General features: G+C 40.6%; 1 protein-coding gene across 5 annotated transcripts in view; it reads left to right on the top strand.

Moving 5' to 3' along the window:
• The window catches only part of RIMS2 (regulating synaptic membrane exocytosis 2), a 293405-nt gene that overhangs the window by 60577 nt on the left and 210901 nt on the right, over positions 1-21927 (top strand). For all 5 annotated transcript variants that reach the window (XM_087706787.1, XM_087706790.1, XM_087706791.1 and 2 more), the window contains exon 3: positions 15489-15751. In XM_087706787.1, the coding sequence (XP_087562913.1) occupies positions 15489-15751 (263 nt within the window). The remainder of the gene's footprint in view (positions 1-15488; positions 15752-21927) is intronic.

The raw sequence follows: 21927 nt of genomic DNA, 5'->3' as shown, positions 1-21927 counted from the left end.
ATCAATCCCTAACCATTCTTTCAAGTATCCCATATGTGACCTCTATGTATCAACCCAGCATGTTTAATTATGAGCGTCCAAAACCCTTTATCCAGTCTCGAAATACATATCAATGGAAGCTACAGCCTCCGGGATCAGAGACCTCTGCTACACTTCTGAGCAGGCAAACCAAGCAGTCTTCTATTTTAATCCAGCCTTGTAATCCTAATGAGAAGTATCACTGTAATTAAGTCCAGCCACTTTGTTGCTGGTCATAGTCTTCTCTTACTTTTCCCATTTCCTAGCATCAGAGACTTTTCCAGAGAATTGGGTCTTCGCATGTTGCTATTGTTGTTATTTGCGAAGTCATGTACAACCCATATAATGTAATGTAGGGTAATTCACATAATGTAGGGTAATTAAGCCTAGTCATTTGTGCCTTGAGTAAGAACTCTGAGTTGTTTTTTCAATGATTCACTGGTTTGTTTTCTTGGCTGTCCGCAGTATTGTTGGGAGTCTTCTCTAACATCCAAGGTCAAAGTATTAATAACTTTTTCTATCTTGCTTCGTTTCAAGTTCATATCATGGAAACTGATCAGCTTTTTTCTTTAGCTTAACTTGGAGCTTGCACCTAAGTAGAACAGAATAGAATAACAGAGTTGGAAGGGACCTTGGAGGTCTTCTAGTCCAACCCAGTGGTGAAATTCAAAATGTTTTTTACTATTGGTTCTGTGGGGTGTGGCTTGGTGGGCATGGCAGGGGAAGGATATTGCAAAATCCCCATTTTCTCCCCACTCCTCGGGAAATGATACTGCAAAATCTCATTCCCACCCCACTCCAGGGGAAGGATGCTGCAAAATCTCCATTTCCTTCCCACTCCAGGGGGAGGATACTGCAAAATTTCCATTCCCACCCCACTCTGGGGCCAGCCAGAGGTGGTATTTGTTGGTTCTCCGAACTACTCAAAATTTCCGCTACCAGTTCTCCAGAACCTGTGAGAACCTCCTGAATTTCACCAGGTTATTTGAAGGACTACCACCCCCTCCTTTTCCCCCCACATGTCTTATTAATCTAGCAAGAAGTACATCCTGCATGTCCCATCAATTAAATAACGCCATCTTGCAGGACTGTTGGGCCTTTTCGACTGTTGTTGCTTCTTACTGCACTTTTGGACTATTGTTGCTTACTACATTATTCCTTCCAAGATTAGATTGGTACCAATCCTCCTGGAGTTTCAGAAGACCCTTAAGACATGGTTGGGTTTGTAAGCATGGAGATAAGAATGGGAGTCTATGATGTGCTATTTTTTTTAAAAAAAGCATGAAGTTTAAAACTCAGTATAACAGTGATTTAATTCCAAAGTAATTATCACAAGAGTTGTCTCCATGCATACTGGCTACTGAAGATTTGTGCTGAATTCATTTGAATGTATCAGTGGTTATAATTACTTCTTCATAATGTCATCCAGCCACTTTGGAAAGTGATAGGATTATTATATTTTAATCCAGCAAGGGAATTGATCACACTCAATTTCCTTGCTGGATTAAATGTAATAAATATAATATAATAAATTTGTGCTTATGTTGAATTCTACAGTTAGTGCAGTTGTACATTAGCAGATATAATTTCCTAATCAATATAGCGAGAGTTCTTTTGACAAGTAGAATAGAATGAATTCCACCAACTGATACCGAAGCACATAGACACATTTTTGGACAGTTTCATGCGACCACTTGTATATTCAATTATTGTCCATCTTGGTTTGTTTCACCTAAAAATGAAGGATGGTCATGAATGTTGAGGGAATGTGTACCTGAAGGAGGATGGAGAGAATGTTGGTGAGAGCACAGCGTTTCCTAGGGCGGACTCAGAACATTCCAGAGAAAAGGCCTAAATAAGAGACTGTATAGTCCTGAACTAGATGGGGGAAGAAGGAAGAGGTTCAAGGGAGACACATTCATCAATATGATGAACATGACCATCCAGATCTTATCAATAGCTTTTTGGGTAACTATATGCTAAGAAAGAATAGGTTCATTTGTCTAATGTAGCAGAAACAGAACCTATACTTTTATGTGTTACCTCATTTACCTTACAATTGTCATTGGTGTCATATAAGATCAATGGATTTTTTGAGATTAACAAAGCAATCACTGATTATAAAGCAAGGAGTAGACATAGCAAAAGAGGAAAAAATAGTTTATAGCTCCATCATACTGTGAAAGACTGATTCTAGTACTCCACATAGATCCTGATCGGAGGAGGGTTGCTCCAGGTTCGGCCTGGTTCGGTCGAACCAGTAGTGGTGGCAGCGGGATGCTCCACCCATCGCCTGGACACTTTTGCATTGAGCACGCGTGCGAGCGCACTGGTAGTAAAACGGTTAGCAACCCACCACTGATCCAGATACTGATTTTGAAGCTATTTTATTTAAATCCCTGCAATTAATTCCCAAAGGAACTGGACTAGAAAGAATTCCATACCTCAGGCTATCTAAGCACAATCACATTGTCAAATTTGGAAGGAATCGTGAAAGTAGTCCCCATTTTGTTTTTAATGCAGAACCTGCAAGACGTATGAAATTACAGAGCTGATAGTCTCTGTTTAAGTACTTCTGAAAATAAGAAAGTACTGTCTCCTGAGTTTTGTCTTCTAACGAACCGATCATATAATTAATCTTTCAGAATGTACTACATACTCCACCTTCCCTTGAGCTGTCAGAGCAGAGACACAGATGTTACATTACATCATGTCCCCTTACACAAAATTTTATATAACTTTCACCGCCCCCCCCCCCCTTGGAGTTTGAGAGAAATGTCTCTACTTTTATATATGGTAGTCTACTACTGTGTATTGTTTTCAGTTAAAATGATATCTAGTGGGTAGTAGAATTATCATTATTATTTATTGCATTTAATTCAGTTTTGTGGTTTAGGATCTAATTCTAGCATTTGTGGAGCAACATAAGATAAGTTGACTCTTTTTGGCAGGACTCTTAATTCTCTTTGTTCTAGGGTAAAAATATCTTCTTTCATCATCAATATCCTTGAAATATGATGCTTAGAAAGAAGTAGGAAGTTATTGATCATTGCAATAACTACAGGGAATGATATAAATGTATAAAATTAAAAGTACTGAATCTATAGTCTGGTAGTTAAAATTAGTGGCATTGGTCCCTGGTTATACTTTATAATAAACACTGTTTCTCCTATATATCTTTCTAAAAATAACAGTTGATAAGAAGGAGAATAAGAAGCAGCTCAGGTCAAATGGCATTCTTCAGTCAACACTATTTTATTGGCAAGGAACAGATTTATAATCTCAAATAAGTGTAATTCTGTGGAATACTACTTTTGCTTATCTATTTTATTGATTTATTTATATTGAAAGGTTTCATTCAGCAACCTTTCAAGGTTATGACAATGCTGAATGAGGAAGACATACAATTTTGACTTGCACTTAAAAGCATACTGACAAGGCAATTCACGTGCAAAGCTATAACATACCACACGTGATATGTTCATAGCTGCCTGATTTCCCCCTCCCTCAGTGTCCACACACCATCAGCATCTTCTACATGCTCTTCAAGGGTAGTTCCTCATAGAGCACATTGCAGTAATCTAGTCGGGAGGTGAGAGACCTTGAGTGGAGCCTTCAATTAAAGAAAGGTCTCACCTGGCATATAAAAATAAATTGTGCAAAGTTTTGGCCATACCTGCCACTTGTTCCTTGAACGAAAGCTAGAAAGGGAAGGTTAGAAACAAGAGAAAAATTATTCAACATGGTCAGGTCCTATAAGGGGAGCTGGCCAGTGCTGGATTACGACTGGTATGCCCTGATACAAGGGTAGCGATGCCTGCTCGGAGCACCAGATACCGTTCCGGTACAGTGCTCCGGAGGGCCCACCCGCCCGCTCTTGCTCCTTACCTGTATTTGAGCTGTTTGGGGCTTCCGCGCACATGCACAGAGTGTACGGAGCCTGCGTGACGCTCTTCCAAGCAGCTGGAGTGTCACGGAGCATTGCAGGCAGTAATGCACATATGCACACACATTCATGTGGTGGGTGCCTGGCCCCGTTGCACCTCACCGGTTGCACTGGGATCCAGAACCCACCACTAGAGCAGGCAACCACCTTCTTTAGAGCCAGTGGAACTAGGAGAAATGAATGACAAACAAATCAAATAAAAACCGAATAAACTACCACCTCTTTCAGAGAAAAGTTCACTGTTGTCAGAACCTGGTTGCATGACATTTCTTCAAAAGGAGAAGGAGGGCCGTGAGTCCAATGTATAGATAGCTGAGCTTATGGTTCCCAGTATCCTACCTCTCAGTGGTGGGTTCCTACTGGTTTGGACCAGTTCAGCCGAACCGGTAGTGGTTTGGCACTCTGGGTCGCTGGAACTGGCAGCAACCCAGGCCTTCCACGCCCCGAACCAGTTCTCTGGTTCTCTTATTTTTCAGTTCTGTGCATACACAGAGCAATTTTAATTGCACTGTGCATGCACATGCGCAGCACACACACGAGCAAAACCAGAGTAGTGCCTGCTGGAACCCACCCCTGCTACCTTTTCAGGATAATGTTCTGTTCCCTTTATTCTTATGATACAGACTAGGTATGCTTAGCCTAAAAAGAGAAGGCTTAGGGGAGTCATGACAGCTGCTTTCCAATACTTAAGCTACTGTCACTGGGAAGAAGGGGATCTATTTATTCTCCATAACACCTGAGGGCCGGCCAAGACACAATTGGTGGAAGCTCATTAGAGGGAGATCTAACCCAGAAATAAGGAAGAACTTCCTGACAATGAGAATGACTAATCAGTGGAATAACTTGCCTTTTGGAGCTGTGGATTCTCTATGGCTGGAGGTTTTCAAGAAATGATTGGATAACCAATTTCTGGGATGGTACAAGGGCTCCTGTCTTGGGCAGGGTCTTGGACTTGAAGACCTCCAACATCCCTTCCATCTCTTTAACTCTGTTATTCTGTTTGCAATGTAACACATTTTGATTGATTCTATATGCTGTAGCATACATTACAACACTATCTAAATGGATAACCACAAACAAACCTGCCAGAATTTAATTGCAGTTCTATTTTCTACCCCTAGGGTTCAGGTCTCACAACAACATCAGCAACAACAACAATAACAACAACAACAACATAAACAAAATATAATACAATTTGGCAGTTCGAATCTCACCAGGCTCAAGGTTGATTCAACCTTCCATCCTTCTAAGGTCCAAGATTGTTGGAGGCAATATGCTATCTCTTTAGACCGCTTAAAGAGGGCTGTAAAGTACAGTGAAGCACATGAGTCTAAATGCTAATGCTATAATGCCAATCAAACATTGTTATTATTAATTCATGTGAGGGTTGAATCATAAATAACTGAAGTAAAGCATTTGAGGCCAGACAAGCCCATTATCAAAATGCTGTGCAGGTGTCCTCAGAGTTCAAGGCTGAAAACCAGGTGGCCAAAGTCTGTGATTATGAAAAAATCTTTAATCTGAAGCTAACATAAGCATTGCTAGGTTCCTAAATTCCTAGTTCATCTTAGTTATAAGATTACTTCTCTCATCTGTAGTAAACATATTTGAACTGCATTCTTGAATCTTCCTTTGTTAAGTTCATGACTACATATTTGCATTATGAAAAGAGATTCATTGCTTTGTTGTTGTTAGTTGTGAAGTTGTGTCCGACCCATCTGTGTCCTATTCTTACTGTGTCCTCAATCTTTCCCAGCATTAGGCTCTTTTCCAGTGGGTCCTTCCTTCTCATTAGGTGGCCAAAGTATTTTGAATTTCGTCTTCAGAATTTGGCCTTCTAAAGAGCAGCCAGGGTTGATCTCCTCTAGGACTGACCGGTTTGATCGCCTTACAGTTCAAAGGACTCGCAAGAGTCTTCTCCAGCACCAAAGTTCAAAGAAGTAATGGTTTCCTATTAGCTTTGCTACCGTGTTTCCCCGAAATTCGACAGGGTCTTATTTTTTTTACTTACAAAATATGGCCTTGGGTTTATTATAGGGGAGGGCTTATTGTTTTGCGGTTGCCGGGCGGCTGCTCCCTTGCGAACTGGCTCCCAAAGAGCCGGGCACAGCCTCAGAGGCGAAGCAGCCATGAGGTGACCAAGCTCACAAGCAACCGCCCAGCAAACCCCCTCTCCAGCCGGGCAGAGCGCCATTCACTGACCTAGGGGGTATCCCTAAGGCACCAAGCCACGTGGTGCTCTGCCCACTCCCTAGCTCCCGCAGCTTGGCACATTAGGGATACCCCCTAGCTCAGTGCATGGAGCTCTGCCGGGCTGGAGAAGGGGGTTGCGCGAGCGCCTGTTCCGCCCCCAGCAGGCATGCCTCCTAGCCTCAACATGTCTGGGCCCAGTTCTCCCTGCAGCAGCTGCTGCCGCGCTCCAAGCATAACATCTTCTCCAGTTCCAAACTCCCAAACTCAGCTGCCGAGTCTTCCAGCAGCAGCCGCTTTAGGAGTACACTCTATGGTTGTGGGCTGGCTGCTGGAAGACTCTCTGTCCGGAAGACTGTCTTACAGCCGAGTTTGGGAGTTTGGAACTGGAGAAGATGTTATGCTTGGAGCGCGGCGGTGGCTGCTGCAGGGAGAGCTGGGCAACTCCCCCCTCTGGCCAGGCAGAACACTACTCCCCAATCTAGGGGTATCCCGAAGGCGGCAAGCAATGTGAGCGCCTTTCTCCCCCCAGCTCCTGCGACTTGGCGCCTTCAGGATACCGCTATGTCAGTGAGCGGTGCTCTGCCTGGCCGGAGGTGGGGGCGGGTTGTCCAGGGGGTTTATTTTCAGGGATTGGCTTATATTTTTGCCCATGTGAAAAATGTGGCAAGGCTTTAATTTTAGGACAGGTTGTATTTTCGGGAAAACACGGTACCAATTTGGAATGTGTACATGCACGCGTGCTTGCTTCGCTCATGCGCACTGCTTCTGTGCATGCACAGAACCTTTTGTGCATGTGCAGAGCATCCATGATGACATCTGGACAGGTCGGCGGAGTCTCCTGCCACTGCTACCGGTTCACCTGAACCCGGGCGAACTGCCAGAATACCACCTCTGGTTCAAAGGCCTCAATCTTTGGCAGTCAGCCTTTCTTATGGTCCAACCTTCACAGCCATGCATTGCAACTGGGAAAACCATAGCCTTGACTATATGCATTTTGTTGTCTCTGCCTTTCAGTATGCTGCCTAGATTTGTCATAGCTTTCCTCTTCAAGAAGAAGCATCTTTTAATTTCTTGATTCATTGCTATGCCAAAGTAAAGCTGTGACAATTTGTATACTTTGATCAATGTCCAAAAAACCCCCTATTTTACATAAAAAGAATTGGCCAAAAAATACTTGAAGTATTGCATACAATCCTTAACAGGTACTACCTGCTCTTCAAACAGGAATGTAAGTGTATGCCATAATTCAACACGAAATAGGTCACTTACATTCAGTAACTAATAGCACCATTTTGAAATGCAAATAAAGGTAATCAAATCCTATTATTAGCGTTCAGTCTTTCACATTGGGAGAAATTTTGATCCATTCCTTCTGAACTAACTAGCATCATTTGAGAGTTTTTAGTTCCTGATCATTTCCTTTCTTGATGCTACATTTCTATGGGGTTTAGAAGTGGATTTTGATGAGGCCACTGCAAAATACAAAATGTATTCATCTTTAGCTATTGTCTTATAGACTTGTATATATGTTTGACAACATTGGCTTACTGAATGATTCATTTGCGCTTCAGCTTAAAAATAGATGGACTGACATCTAGACTAAAACATATGAAAAACAGTTGCAGGAATTGCGTATGTCTAGTCTAGAGAAAAGAAGGACAAGGGATGACATGATAGCAGTGTTCCAATATTTGAGGGACTGCCACAAAAAAGAGGGGGGGGGGTTCAACCTATTTTCCAAAGCACTAGAAGGCAAGACAAGAAGCAATGAATGGAAACTGCTCAATGAGAGAATAACCTAGAACTAAGAAGAAGCTTCCTAACAGTGAGAACAATTAACAAGTGGAATGGCTTTGTCTTCAGAAATTGTGGGTGCTTCATCACTGGAGGTTTTTTAAAAAGAGACTGGACAGCCACTTATCTGAAATGCTATAAGGTGTCCTGCTTGAACAGAGGGTTGGACTAGAAGACCTCCAACTCTATTATTCTGTATTCTGTTCTGTCCTTGTAGAACTCTCTGATTCAAGGCAGTATTCATGCTTCCTTCAGTGATGGCAAATTGTCCTGGTTATGAGCAACAAAGCATTCCCAAATCATAACTTTATTCCTTCATGCTTAATATGCTTAACACTCCGACCTTCTTATTATGGAACAAAGTGTTCACATTTCACCAGACATAACAATATTGTAGTCTGAAAAGTTTTACTTTTGATTCAGTGGTCTAAAGTTTTTTTGGGAGTGTCATCCAGGTGCATTTTGGCAAATTGAGATGAGCATCAATGTTTTTTTTGGGGGAGTAATGGCTTCCATTTGCTATTTTCAAATCCCAATATGTACACAATATTTTTCTGAGGGAGAAGACATGAGCCAAGTCAGGAGATGCCAGAAGCTGCTTGGATGTGTTATGGATTTTTTGTGTGACTTTTTGGATCGTTTTAGGCTACACACTTGGCATAATTTTAACAGAACAACCATTCTTTGAAAGATTCAATACTGTTTCTGTCTGTCCGTGGATTGCTTAAACTCCAGAGTTTCAGAAATAGGTTTGAAATCTTTTCCAGACTGATATCAATGTTTTTTATGCATTCTTTTCTGTTATTTGTATACCCAGATTCCATTTATAAGTCAGCAGGATTCTGGTGAGAAAAAATCTGGCACAGTTAAGCCATAGGCTAGAAACTGGGAAACCATAAGCTTGAGTTCTGCCTTGGGCACGAAGCCTGCTGGTTGACCTTGGGCCAGGCATGTGCTCTTAGCCCTAGAAAGATGGCAATGGCAAAACACTACTGAAAAACCTTGTCAAGAAAACTGCAAGAATTGGTTTAAGTCAGTGATGGTTAATCTTTTTATCCTCATGTGCCGAAAGCACATATGCGTTTGTGACAGCATGTATGTGCGTGCCTACACCCATAATGCAATGCACCCCGCAATACCCCTGCCCCCTGTGTATATGCATGAGACCCCCACCCGTGCTCTCTCCTGTATGCCCGTGCGACCCCTCACGCATGCATATGTGACCCCCTGTGCCCCGTTTTGCACCTAGCATGCCTGCCTGAAGCCTCGTGGGACCAGCAATGTTCCACGGGGGTGCCCCCGCACGCATGAATGCATATCTCCCGCATATGTGGCAATCAGCTGAGCGGTGGGAGGTGTGCCCGCATGTCCATTGGAGCTGAGCTGGGGTGACAGCTCACATGCCCACATATAGAGCTCCTGTGCCACCTGTGGCACACGTGCCATAGGTTTGCCATCCCCGGTCTAGGCATTTTTCCAGAATTGACATAATTGAATGGGGAAAAAAATATTCTGATAACATCAGTAAGACTCTTTATAACATTCAGTGACAAAGATAAGCAAAAATGCAGAAATCCAAAAGGAAGTGAATACTTTTCACCAAACTATTCTAGATATTTATATCTAGTTGAAAAATAGGGTAATTGATTAAAAATGAGTTCTGAAGGCTATTTTTATTTTTGTAATTCTGTTATTTATGAATCGTTATTCAAATTTATAAAGTTAGTACAGAAGTGAACATTTTGGCATATTTGTTTTTCTTTAAATATTTATACTCTCAATTATCACTATCCTTATATATTTTAGCACATGGTATACTTGTATATGCTACAAAAAGAAATAAGACTTTTAATATAAAATAATGAAATAAAGTTAAAATTAAAGTAATAATACCATTCCCAGAGAAAAGCCTCCTTTTCTTTACATCCAACCAGAGTCTGCTTTCTTGTAACTTAAGACTATATTTGTGTCCAATGCTCTGCAGTCTTCTTCTAGATGACAACTTTTCACAGATCGAAGAAGGCTGTTGTATTGTTTCCTTCCGTTGTCTTTTCCCAAAATTAAATCTACAGTTGCTTTGAAGAATAGTCATGTAGGTAGTTCTCAGCTTTCAAGCCTAACTGGGACTGGAAATCTGGTTATAAATCATTACAATTGTAGGTTAAATCACTCACATGACCAGAATTTTATGGCTTTTTTCCATGGCAGTTGTTAAGTGAACCCATTCATTTGATTGCATATTTTTTTTGCTTGAAATTTGCAAACAAAATGCCGGAAACCAGAAAAAAAATACTAAAATCACAGTCATGTGGTCACAGAATGCCACAATGGGTTGCAAAGCTAAACTGTCCAACATTCAATCAAGTGGCTGTGTGATGTGTGTGGTGTGACAATTTACAACAGCTAGGAGTGCTCTAAAGATCATAAACTACCTACTCTGTGGCTGTCGTAACTTTGAAAGGTCAAAAATAACTGGTTTTTGAGTCAGGGATTCTTGTAGTTGTGACTTGATCAATAAATAACAATTTTTCAAGTATATTTTATTCAAGAGAATTGAAAAAAGGGGTGGAATTTTAGATCAAGCTTTAAGTTACTGTTTCTACGTTATAAAAAGCAGATTTCACACTTTTTATTTTTGGCAAGGAATTAAAATGTCTGGTATTAAAAAGAGATATTATAAATATATTACTAGATAATACCAGCTTATACAATGTTTATTTCTAAGTAAACATGCAGAGGATAGTTTTTTAATCATGTTAGATTATTATTTCAGAGTGCAGCAATACCACTATTAAACACAAGATGGTGTCTCATCCTTTGCTATAAATAGTGAAGTTTCTCACAAGGAGGGAAAAAAAAGACCTGTGAAAATGAAGATTGAGATCCAGTTTGTTGTGTGGGAGGCTCAGACTAGCAAGCAGGAGATGGTAAGTTCAGTCCCACCATAGGCACAAAGCCAGCTGGGAAACTTTGGACCAATCACTTACTCTCAACCCAAGGAAGGAGGCAATTGTAAACCACTTCTTAAAAACCTTTCCAAGAAAACTGCAGGGAGTTTTCCTGGTAGTCTGTAAGAATCAGACATAACTGAACAGAGAAAAAAAGGTTGCTATTTTTCAAAATAATCCATCTTCCACTTTTTAAAATTAAGACATGTATAATATAAATATAATGTTGTTTTATTTGAATACAAATTATAATATAATTAAATTCTAAGTGGTATATATAGATATGTAATGGGAAAATGTTGAAACATTCTAAAATGTTGACATTTGAGAAAAAATGTGAACAATTTATCCAACATATAATTATAGTTATTGCATAATTATTATTCTTAATGTTAATTGTCATTATTAATGTAATTAATTCACCCTATTTCTCACAAATTTGTCAGACATACGATAGTAATTTATTGTATATATTTAAGAACTGTAAAGGAACGCGGTGGCTCAGTGGCTAAGAGGCTGAGCTTGTTGATCAGAAAGGTCAGCAGTTTGGCGGTTCAAATCCCTAGCACCGCATAACGGAAGGAGCTCCTGTTACTTATCCTAGCTTCTGCTAGCCTAGCAGTTTGAAAGCACGTAAAAAAATGCAAGTAAAAAAATAGGAACCACCTTTGGTGGGAAGGTAACAGCGTTCCGTGCACCTTTGGCATTTAGTCATGCCGGCCACATGACCACGGAGACGTCTTCGGACAACATTGGCTCTTCGGCTTTGGAACGGAGATGAGCATCCCCCTAGTCGGGAACGACTAGCACATATGTGCACGGTGATCCTTTACCTTTAAGAACTGCAATGATTTTAAAAGTGGGATGCTGTATCAAGATCTTTTTATGCCATTTTTATTTATATTGTTTTGTTTAATGACCAAACTAATTTTTATTAACTTACATAGCAATACATTTAGTTAAAACAGTGCAAATGAATAAAAGGCAACAAAATAGTAGATTGTTCTCATTTCACTTCTTCAACCAATTTGGGTAGGGATTAGGTTGGCACTATCAGATCTCCTTTTTCTTCTTTTTCTTTTTCTTTTTCTTCTTCCTCTTCCTCTTCCTCCTCCTCCTCCTCCTCTTCTTCTTCTTCTTCCTCTTCCTCTTCCTCTTCCTCCTCCTCCTCCTCCTCCTCCTCCTCCTCCTCCTCCTCCTCCTCCTCCTCCTCCTCCTCCTCCTCCTCCTCTTCTTCTTCTTCTTCTTCTTCTTCTTCTTCTTCTTCTTCTTCTTCCTTCTGACAAATGAAAGTGTCAGCAAAAGAGGATAAAAATTTGTTGGATCTCTGATTTTTGTTAGAATTTCAGTTGATATTAGGGTGCTTTCATGGCCAGCTCAGACTCTGAGAGAAAATCGACAGTGAGTAAGGAGCCAGTTCTAAAATTGCCAGATGAGCTGCTACCTGAAGAGCTGTAAGCAGGCTGTACTGCACCATTGCATGCAATGTGCGGTAACATTGAATTATGTTTAGGTTTAGGTTTATTGGATTTATATGCCGTCCTTCTCCCAAGGACTCAAGGCAGAGTACAACATAAAAGAAAACACCTATTACAAAAATTAAAAGGGACATTAAATAAAGTATTCCAAAAAACCCCAATTGATATTTACAATAAAAAATAAAAAATTGAATTAAAATTAACAACCAAATTAATCCTATATTTTATTCTGTTCAGGCCAGGCTGGCTTGCTGGAAAAGCCAACTTTTTAGGGCGCGTCGGAAGGACTGGAGGTCAGGGTTTGTGTGAAGCTCCGGGGGCAGCTCATTCCAGAGGGAAGGCGCTCCCACAGAGAAGGCTCTCCCCCTGGGGGTCGCTAGCCGACACTGTCTGGCCGACGGCACCCTGAGGAGGCCAACTCTGTGGGATTGCACTGGATTATGATGCAATCAGTCCTCAAAATTCCAGCTGTCACAGTATCCCCGTGATCATGCCATTGCGATCCAGGCTTTTAGCACCCAGCTTATGATTATGAGGTTGCAGCATCCCACAATCATGTGGTTGCCATTTGCGATGTTCTGGTTACCTATAAGCAAAGGGGAATGGGATATGGCAATGTTGGCGAACCTTTTTGGCACCAAGTGCCAAAACGGGAGTGCGTGCATGGGGATCACCAGAAACCAGAAGAGCAATTCCCCAGCACGTACGTGTGGGAGCGTCGGAAACTGGAAGAGCAGTTCCCCGGCGCGCATGCACGTGCTGGGAAGCTAAGCTTCCAGTTTCCGATGTATGCATGTGTGCTGGTCATCTGGTTTTCCAGTTTCTGGTGTGCATGCGGGTGCAAACACCAGCTGGCCGGCGTGCTTGTGCGCTCCAGAAACCAGAAGCTCAGCTGTGCACAGATATGCACAAATATACAGAGGCACAACATTTTTTACAGAGAAAAATATAGATGACTGCATGATCATTACTGGGAAAGAGTTGGGAAAAAATTTCAGAAACTATGCTCTGCATACTTTCCCTATCCTGTTTTTTTTAAAGCGGTTGCGAGGGACTCCCAATACCAAGCAGAGCAATGACATTGTAGAACAATTGAAATTATTTGCAGAAGTCGTATCAATATATACGGAAAATAGTTGTGCAATTTATATGATACATACAGTAGAGAACAGAACAGCTGAAAGAGTTGTTTGTTTATTTTCTTCTTTCTTTTTTTGCTATTTTTTTTGGTAAATAGATCCTGTCAAGCAGTAATAACTGATTTTGGTCCTACAACTTTACTCTCAGCTGAAATGGATGCTGATCTGCAGAGAATGAAGCCTGAGGCTATTTTTCTTTTCCTGATGAGAGAGCTCTTGGCCTTCCTTCCCACTTTATCTACCCGCTGCTTCTATTGCGTATGATCTACCCCAAAGAATTATTCAGAGGCCTTGGCGTTATGAGGCACGCTTGATTTAGCAATTAAAGGAACCTGTTAACCAATATCCTCTTTCCTTTTCTATGAAGATTTTTTTTTTAAAAAAATAAACTTTTCTAAGATTTTTGATGTCTCTTCTGAACGTTTTAGATAGACTTTTTTTAAAAAACAAAAAAATATCCAAAATGCTTCCCATCATCATAAGATTCTGGTGTAACTATTATTCTAGTAGAGAAATGAGATGAAGCAAGTGATGGGAAGTCACAATGCCTTGGAGATAGGGTAACTGGAATGACCTCAAAAATAATACCAGACAGACTAAATACAGCACCACTCTTTGGCTGTTATGTAGTTTTATGTATTTTCAAGTATTTCCCTGAAGGTTACCTACAATTTCAATCTTTAAAAAACACACATCAAAATAGGAAAACTATAATTCTAGGAGGAACCCGTTGGAAATATATGCAAAGTGGAAGGACTGATATTATAAAATCAGGCGTGTTAGCCTGGCAATAATACTAAATTGACTGTGTTCTTCTGAACTTGGTTGTGATTTTGTTAGTTTTTCAAGTGATAAAAGAGCATCTTTCTGAGTAAACAAACATATTTCTCTGATGTCAAATTACAGTGGCACATTAATATAACTAAAACTCCTTGAAAGGTTTTGGGACTAAAGATTAAAGATAATCATTGGTTGTTAAGCTCTGAATCAACAAAGATGAACTATTCTACTATTTCTGATTGTGCTACCAACATTTTACTACCAGTAAAATACTTGACGATTTCATACTTTTCTATTATTAGTTTGGGAGAAAATATTACTAAACAATGGCACAGTTATGGGCACTTACATGGTTTTCTATAAAAATAGCCTATTGATAATATTTTTCAGAATTCAGGGTTGGGGTTTTGGCATTTAATGTAGCAGTCTCTTGCATAAAATAATGTTGTTGTTAATAAAATATGTATATTTTATTAACATTTCAGGATTTCATTTCTATAATCCAAGATAATATGTTAATTGCTGGGCAATAATGGCAATTTTTGTTTGAAAATTGGGTTCTGGAGATACTACAGAAAACAGACTGCTTAGCTGGAAAACTTCAGCTGACTTAAAATTTGATAGTTAAATAAAATGAATCTGATTTGACAGTATTGTCAAAATCATTCATTTTAGAAATAATAAATACTTATAAAATGTATAGATTATAATTTTAAGACAATTTCTTATCAAGGATTAAATTCCATAAGATATGTTGTTTATGCTCTTGTATTAAGAAAATAAGCTTGGACTTTATTTGTTAAATAGGATTAAATAAGTAGTTAATCTTAAAAAAATAATGGTTAAAATTGTATTAATTTAAAACATTGTCATTTAATGTTATTTTTAATGTTCTATAATAATTTACTGTGTTTCCCCGAAATAAGGCCTTATTTTCAGGGAGGTCTTATTATTTTTGAGGTACAGGAGGTGGTGAGTGTGGTCTCCTCATGGCTGTTGTGTTGCACTATTTTCAGGGAGGGCTTATTTTCAGGGGAGGGCTTATTTCAGCGCATGCGTTCAAAAGCCCAATTGGGCTTATTATCCAGGGTGGTCTTATTTTCGGGGAAATAGGGTATTACATCTCCTTTTAGTATGAATTTGTCAAGATTACTTTCAAAAACTGATGATATTTTCTGTGTATTATTTGTAGGTAATGTGGGTGTGTAATTCATGTCGAAAGCAACAAGAAATCCTCACGAAATCTGGAGCCTGGTTTTATAACAGCGGAACTAACACCCCACAGAAGTCTGATCAAGAGGGTTTTAGAGGACTGCAGAATGAAAAAGCACCTCAGGACAAAAAAACAAAACTGCAAGAACAGTCAGCCTTGGAACGAAGTAGATCCCAAGGGATTACAAGGCAAGAGTCCATAAACGGTTCTGGAGGAAAGGTGGTGGGTGACCCAGCAGACAGGTAAGGAACTGACTTAAAAAAAAACAGTTGCTATATTGTTAATATATTCTATTAGCAAGAATTTAAGGATATATTTAACTACTTTTAGGAGTTGGCAAGTCTGTTTTATATATGATACCACGTGAGGCCACATCTGAGAGTTGATGATGGACCAGACTCATCTTTTCAGCAAATAAATATAAAACAACAAATAATAAAACATAATAAATTATGAATGTTTATTTTAATTAAGTAATATGAAATCTTAAGGACACATCAATTAATATAAGGCTTGATGCTGTTTGTTGCTCAAGAGAAGGGTTGACCAAACTTGGTAACTTTAAGACTTGTGGACTTCAACTCCCAGAATTCTCCCGTCAGCAGCAGCAGCAAGCGGATGATTCCTGGTTGTACAACTCCACCCTGGGCCAAACACACACAATGCTGTGGAAGCTATATTTTCAATACTTTAAGCCAAGGGTGTCCAAACTTGGCAACTTGACAACTTTAAGACTTGTGGACTTCAACTCCCAGAATTCTCCTGTCTGCTGCTGGAGAATTCTGGGAGTTGAAGTCCACAAGTCTTAAAGTTGCCAAGTTTGGGACCTCTGCTCAAGAGCAAGATGGGAGTAAATCAGGGACAAGTCTTGGCCACTACCATTCCTTCCCTCCCTCTTTCTGCCTCCTTATGACTGCAGCCCCATTTCTGCTGCCATCTCTCCCTCCGTTTTCCAGGCAGGTCTAATGCCTTGGTCTTACCTGCATGCCACACTCATTGCAACGGAGGGATATGGGGCGCCAAAGATTGTGAGGGGGGAAACCAAGTAGATTGACTGCAACAGTAGTAAATGTAGTCTATTGTTATTACTGGAAATTTATGTGTTTTGGAGCTTATTTGGCAAGTTTTGACCGGCCAGTATGGTTAATCCCATTCTTCAGGTGATAGCCTAACCACCCTAGTTCGTAATCTGGTAACTTTATATTGCACAGTATAAGAGCTTTTGAAAGGCTTCACAAACTGCAGCTCGTGTAAAATGTAGTGATTAAACTGCTGTATGGAAATGTTACAGGTGAAGTTTAGTTCCCTCACTAACTCTTCATATTTTCATATCTTCATATTTAAACCTTCCATTCAGTATAAAGATCTATTGTGAGGTCTTTCCTCCCACAGTCAGAAATGATACATTATGTAAACACTTGATAGTTTGGTTATGCAGATTATACATATCATATCTATTAGCAGTATCATCAAGAGGATTACTATGTGCTGCAACAAGACTAATATGGCTCCCTCCAAATGCAGTGTGCGCACCCCCTGAGCATGCATGCCCCCCATGAGTGCATGACCCTCCCACATGCGTCCTGCCCCAGCATGCTGCGGGTGCAGGGCACGTGTGGCGGTGGATCACTGCTTTGCCAAAAATCCATGAGTTCACTGTTTCGAAATCTCTGTCAATATCTGCAGTTATTAAGTGAATCACACGGCCATTAAGTAAATCCTCCTTTTCTCCTTCATGCCCCCTCCCATTTGAGCTCCATGGGCCCCGGAACAATGTACTGGCTGTACCTCCCTCTCCTCAGGACTGTCTATTAGCAGTTGTAAAAAAATGCAAAATGTGTGAAAAAAAACCCATTGTATTCACTGAGAACTGAGTTTGTGTGAAACCTTTTGATGTATGTGAGTTCAGCAATTTATCACTAGATGGTGCTGTTAAAATTCAATTTTTGCAAAACAGCCACTTTGAAGTCTATCATGAAGTGTCCTGGGAAATTGAAATGGTCAGATATTACTTTACTCTTGTTTTAAGTCCTATTTGGTCTACTCTGCGGTTTGCCCTAACAAATACAAAGACAGGATTAGAAGTGCCTTTACATGCTCTTCCTACAATTTAATATATGCCATCGTCTGCCAGCAATGACCCTCTGGATTCTATATAGGACAAATGAATTGTCCCCAAAATTAATGGATACATTTGACATCAAGACTGAGTGTAATAAACTGGTATCTTACTCTAGGGCTTCAGACAACTAGTGGATTCATGCAGGCAACATATTAAACTGCCTGGATATCTTTGATAAATTTTATAAAACCACTTATCTGATAACTACTGAGGCAAAGAACTGGAACCATTGCAAAATAATGTTTTCAAAGCCTAAATATATTCCATGACTTTTAAATCTGTCTATCTACCGGTATCTGTATGTCCGTTAAAGAGGTCAAGAAAATTAATAACGGCACAGTTGTCGTCCCCCCCCCTCCCACTCCTCATGAAACCTGTTTAAATTTCAGAGTTATTTTGCATCAGGAAAATATAGGTAGTTCTTCTGAAAGAAATATTTTGTGACTGGCCATATTGAATCCAGCTGCCCTTTATAGAGCAGTCATTTTGTTTCTGCTCTTTAATCTGTTCTCAAAATTAAACAATCCAGTACAAAAATATCTTTGCTTATTTTTGTTTGAGTACAGCGATGTGAACATTTTCATTGTTGGGTGCCAAAAATGCAAAAATTAGTGCGCATGCGTGCCGGCACCCATAATGCAAAGCACGCATGCACACACAATCTCCCCCATGCTCCCCCTTTACACGCGCCACACTGCTTGCCTCCAAACTGAGCTTGGTATTTCCTATGAGCTTGATATTTTCGCCCCTCCCCCCGCGTCAGGAAAGCCTCCGGAAATGAACTTCTGATATATGTTTTTTGCCCTCCCCAGGCTCTGGAGGCTTTCCTGAAGCCTGGGGAAGGTGAAAATGGCCTCCACATGTTGGCTGGAGCTGGTGGCTTGCGTGTTGGCAGGTATGGCTCCGTGTGCCACCCGTGGCACGCGTGCCACAGGTTCACCATCACGGTTTTAGTATGTTAGTGGTAACTAGGTTTCTTAAGAAAATGAGAAGAAACAGGAAAAACCCTGGAATGCAGTGACTTTTAGCAGTGGTGCCTATATGAATTACTTTCAGTCAGGATTCAAACCTGATTTAGGTACCGAGATACCCGTGATTGCACTTGTCAATGACCTCGCATGGGATTGGATGGTGCCTGGGCTCTCCTTGATTTCTCACTGACCTCAAAGTGTCTTTGTGGCCTGACTTAGAAGACTGGAAGTGGGAGATACTATGTTATGCTGCTTCTCCTCTTCTGCTCTAGTTCCCGTCAGTATTCATTGGGGGTGGAGAAGTTCAAGCCCGAGGCCTCTGCTTTACAGAGTGTGTCAGAGCTCCAGTGTCATGCCACTCCTGTTTAACATTTACATGAAGCTATTGATGAGGTCACCCATCAGAATGGGGTACAGTAGTAGCAGCAGCAGCAGCAAGCGGATGATTCCTCGTTGTACAACTCCACCTTGGGCCAAACACACACAATGCTGTGGAAGCTATATTTTCAATACTTTAAGCCAAGGGTGTCCAAACTTGGCAACTTGACAACTTTAAGACTTGTGGACTTCAACTCCCAGAATTCTTCAGCCAGCTATGCTATGCTGGAGAATTCTGGGAGTTGAAGTCCACAAGTCTTAAAGTTGCCATGAACACCCCTAACTTAAGCTATCTAAATTTTAGAATGTTAATAAATTCTAATCATGTCATATATTGAAGCAACACGGTGTAGCAAGATGTTCAGCAGTATAATTAAAAGGGAACAAAGAGCAATCCTGCTAAAGTCCTATTCCAGTGCCTGGAGGCTGTGAGGATTTGGGCGATGGAGACACTGGTCAAATCCTGGTGAAACTGAGCTGCTGTTCAAATGGTTGGTACCAATGCGATTTGTGGCTTCTCCAAGCCAGATTCAGGATATGTGTGTTTGTGTGTGTGTGTGTGTGTGTGTGTGTGTGTGCGGGAGGGAGGGAGGGAGGAAGAGAGAGAGGGAGGGAGGGAGAGAGAGAGTCAGGGCATAGTAACACAGGTCAGCGGCAGTGTCCTTTGTTGTCCATCACTATTCTAAATGGCTCAAGGTTAACTCACCCTTCCATCCTTTCGAGGTCAGTAAAATGAGGACCCCAATTGTTGGGGGCAATATGCTGACTCTGTAAACCACTTATTGAGGGCTTTAAAGCACTGTGAAGCGGTATATAAATCTAAGAGCTATGGCTCTTATGCCTTTTAAAGATATGCATATGTTCCATATGTTTACAGTGCATTTAACCCAATCATATCTATATTTTGATTGCTTTGGTCAGAAAAAAAAATCATATTTATTAACAATAATTATATAGGAAGCATAGAGTCTCCATTTCACTCTCTCAGTGAAACGGAGCCCTTCTACCTAGAGAATACTGGTAAACCTTCATTGCCACTTCCTTCTCCATTTTAGACAATGGGGATTTCTTCCAGCTCCAACATTAAGCTGCTAGACTTGTATGTAAACTGATTGGCCTTAAGATGGATAAAGAAATACACTTCCAGATGTTAACCCCTTCCTGCACTTCAGTAATAATGATGGCTTATGTTCTGCCTGGACTGCACTTTCCAAAGCCCCCAATTAGTGGATTCCCATTTCTGTAATCCTTAAGTATTTTTCTTTAATTGGGTGGGCTTTGAGGATGCTGCTTCCCTTTACTAACCTTTTATATGATTTGTCCTCCATTGACCTCTCATCATATTCAACACTTCTTGTATGCTAATTGGTGGAGAGGCAGAAGAGGAGGAGGAGGAGAAGGAGGAGGCATATAGTTATGAACTAGATGGGATATGTTTACCTTCAATGACACGAGGTGCAGCAGAACTGGACACTATGCTTGTGCCAGCACAAATTATAAAATTCTACTTTTAACATTTAGCATGGACAAGTCAGAGATTGTCCTTCCTGGTGGACTGGGGACAGGGACACAGTGGTGTTGTGTGTTCCTGTTATTAAGAAGAGGTCAGTGGTCCTTACTCATGCTAGGGAATCTGTACTCATGCAGATGAGACCGGGGTGCAAAGGAAAGAAAACAGAGGAGGAAAAAACTCCACTCTTTTACTTGTTCTATATGCCTGTCCCTTTCAGCAAGATCCTTCCTCTCATTATATAACATCCACTTTGTTAATGGTCAAGCGTCGCCTCTGTCCCCTTCCCTAACCTACCCATAGAGGGAAGAAAATAAGTTGCCAGGAGAAAAAACACTCTTAAGCCCGATTGCAAGATAAAGAAAGCCTTTGGAGGAGAGAGAAAAGGAACAACAAAGAAGCCAGCTGTTTCTTATCATAGCAAGCTTATTGGGGGCATAAACCCATGAAGAAAGTAGAAATGAAACACATATGAAATGCACATCTCTGGTATTTAGGACACAAGAAAGAACTTGCAAATAGGACAGTGGATCTCTGCATCCTAATGCATGCTGGGCATATAAATGGTGTTCCCAAATTGCTTTGTTTAGAATGTTGTTTGCTTACATTTGGGAACATGGGTGTAAAGAAATATTCAGCTTATTTAGATATGAGAGAGTCTACTGAGGCTTTTTTTTTGATGTTCATTACTTGTTGACCTGCATTGGCAAGGACATTGTTTAAAATTGCTACAGGAAGAATGCCTGTACGAAGCCTAACAAAGAATGATGAGGGTTCAGTAGCCCCCGAAGCCAATCAGTATTAGGAAACTATATACTCTGCAAAGATTCTGGCAATGAGTTCTATAATGCAAAGCAAGGCCGTCCCGCTGTTTAGCCACATTTCTTTTTCTTAGGCAAGAGAAACTGCCACATTTCTTTTGACAGGCTTACAGTATTTGCAAGGCATGTTTAACCAGAAAAGGCACTTTAATTCAAATCCATGTGGAGTTCTTTTAACCCCTTCCTAGTCCCACAGCTGACTGAGGTTAGCTGTTCATGCCCCACACTTCGCTTGGGGCACAAGCACGTCATTGCAATGTAACCCAATGTGCTGCCACACTTCTGCTTTGAAGCATAGCCTCCCAGGCACTTTTCACCCTTGTGTGTTCGTTTATAAAAAGACCAAAATCGGTGGTGAGCAAAGCACAAGGAAATTGTTATTGCCATGCATTCAAATGTTAGATCACACCTGCATTTTTCATCAGAGGTTTGTATTTTCTTCACTATCGTTATCTTATTTTATTCTATAAATGTATAAGACTGCTAAATTCTACAGTTCTGAGCAGTAAAAACAATCATACAGGATTTTTCCCCGCCATTATGGCCCTGGGTACTATGGGTGATGGCTGGGATAACAATTTTTGAGGGTATTTGTATGTTGCTGTGGGTGTGTGAA

Source organism: Thamnophis sirtalis, unplaced genomic scaffold, assembly GCF_051295495.1.
Source record: "Thamnophis sirtalis isolate CommonGarterSnake01/CBP01778 unplaced genomic scaffold, rThaSir2_p1.2 scaffold_2, whole genome shotgun sequence".
NCBI classification, from domain to species: domain Eukaryota; kingdom Metazoa; phylum Chordata; class Lepidosauria; order Squamata; family Natricidae; genus Thamnophis; species Thamnophis sirtalis.
The sequence above is the reverse complement of the archived record's forward strand: the minus strand, read 5'-3'. Positions and strand labels throughout refer to the sequence as shown.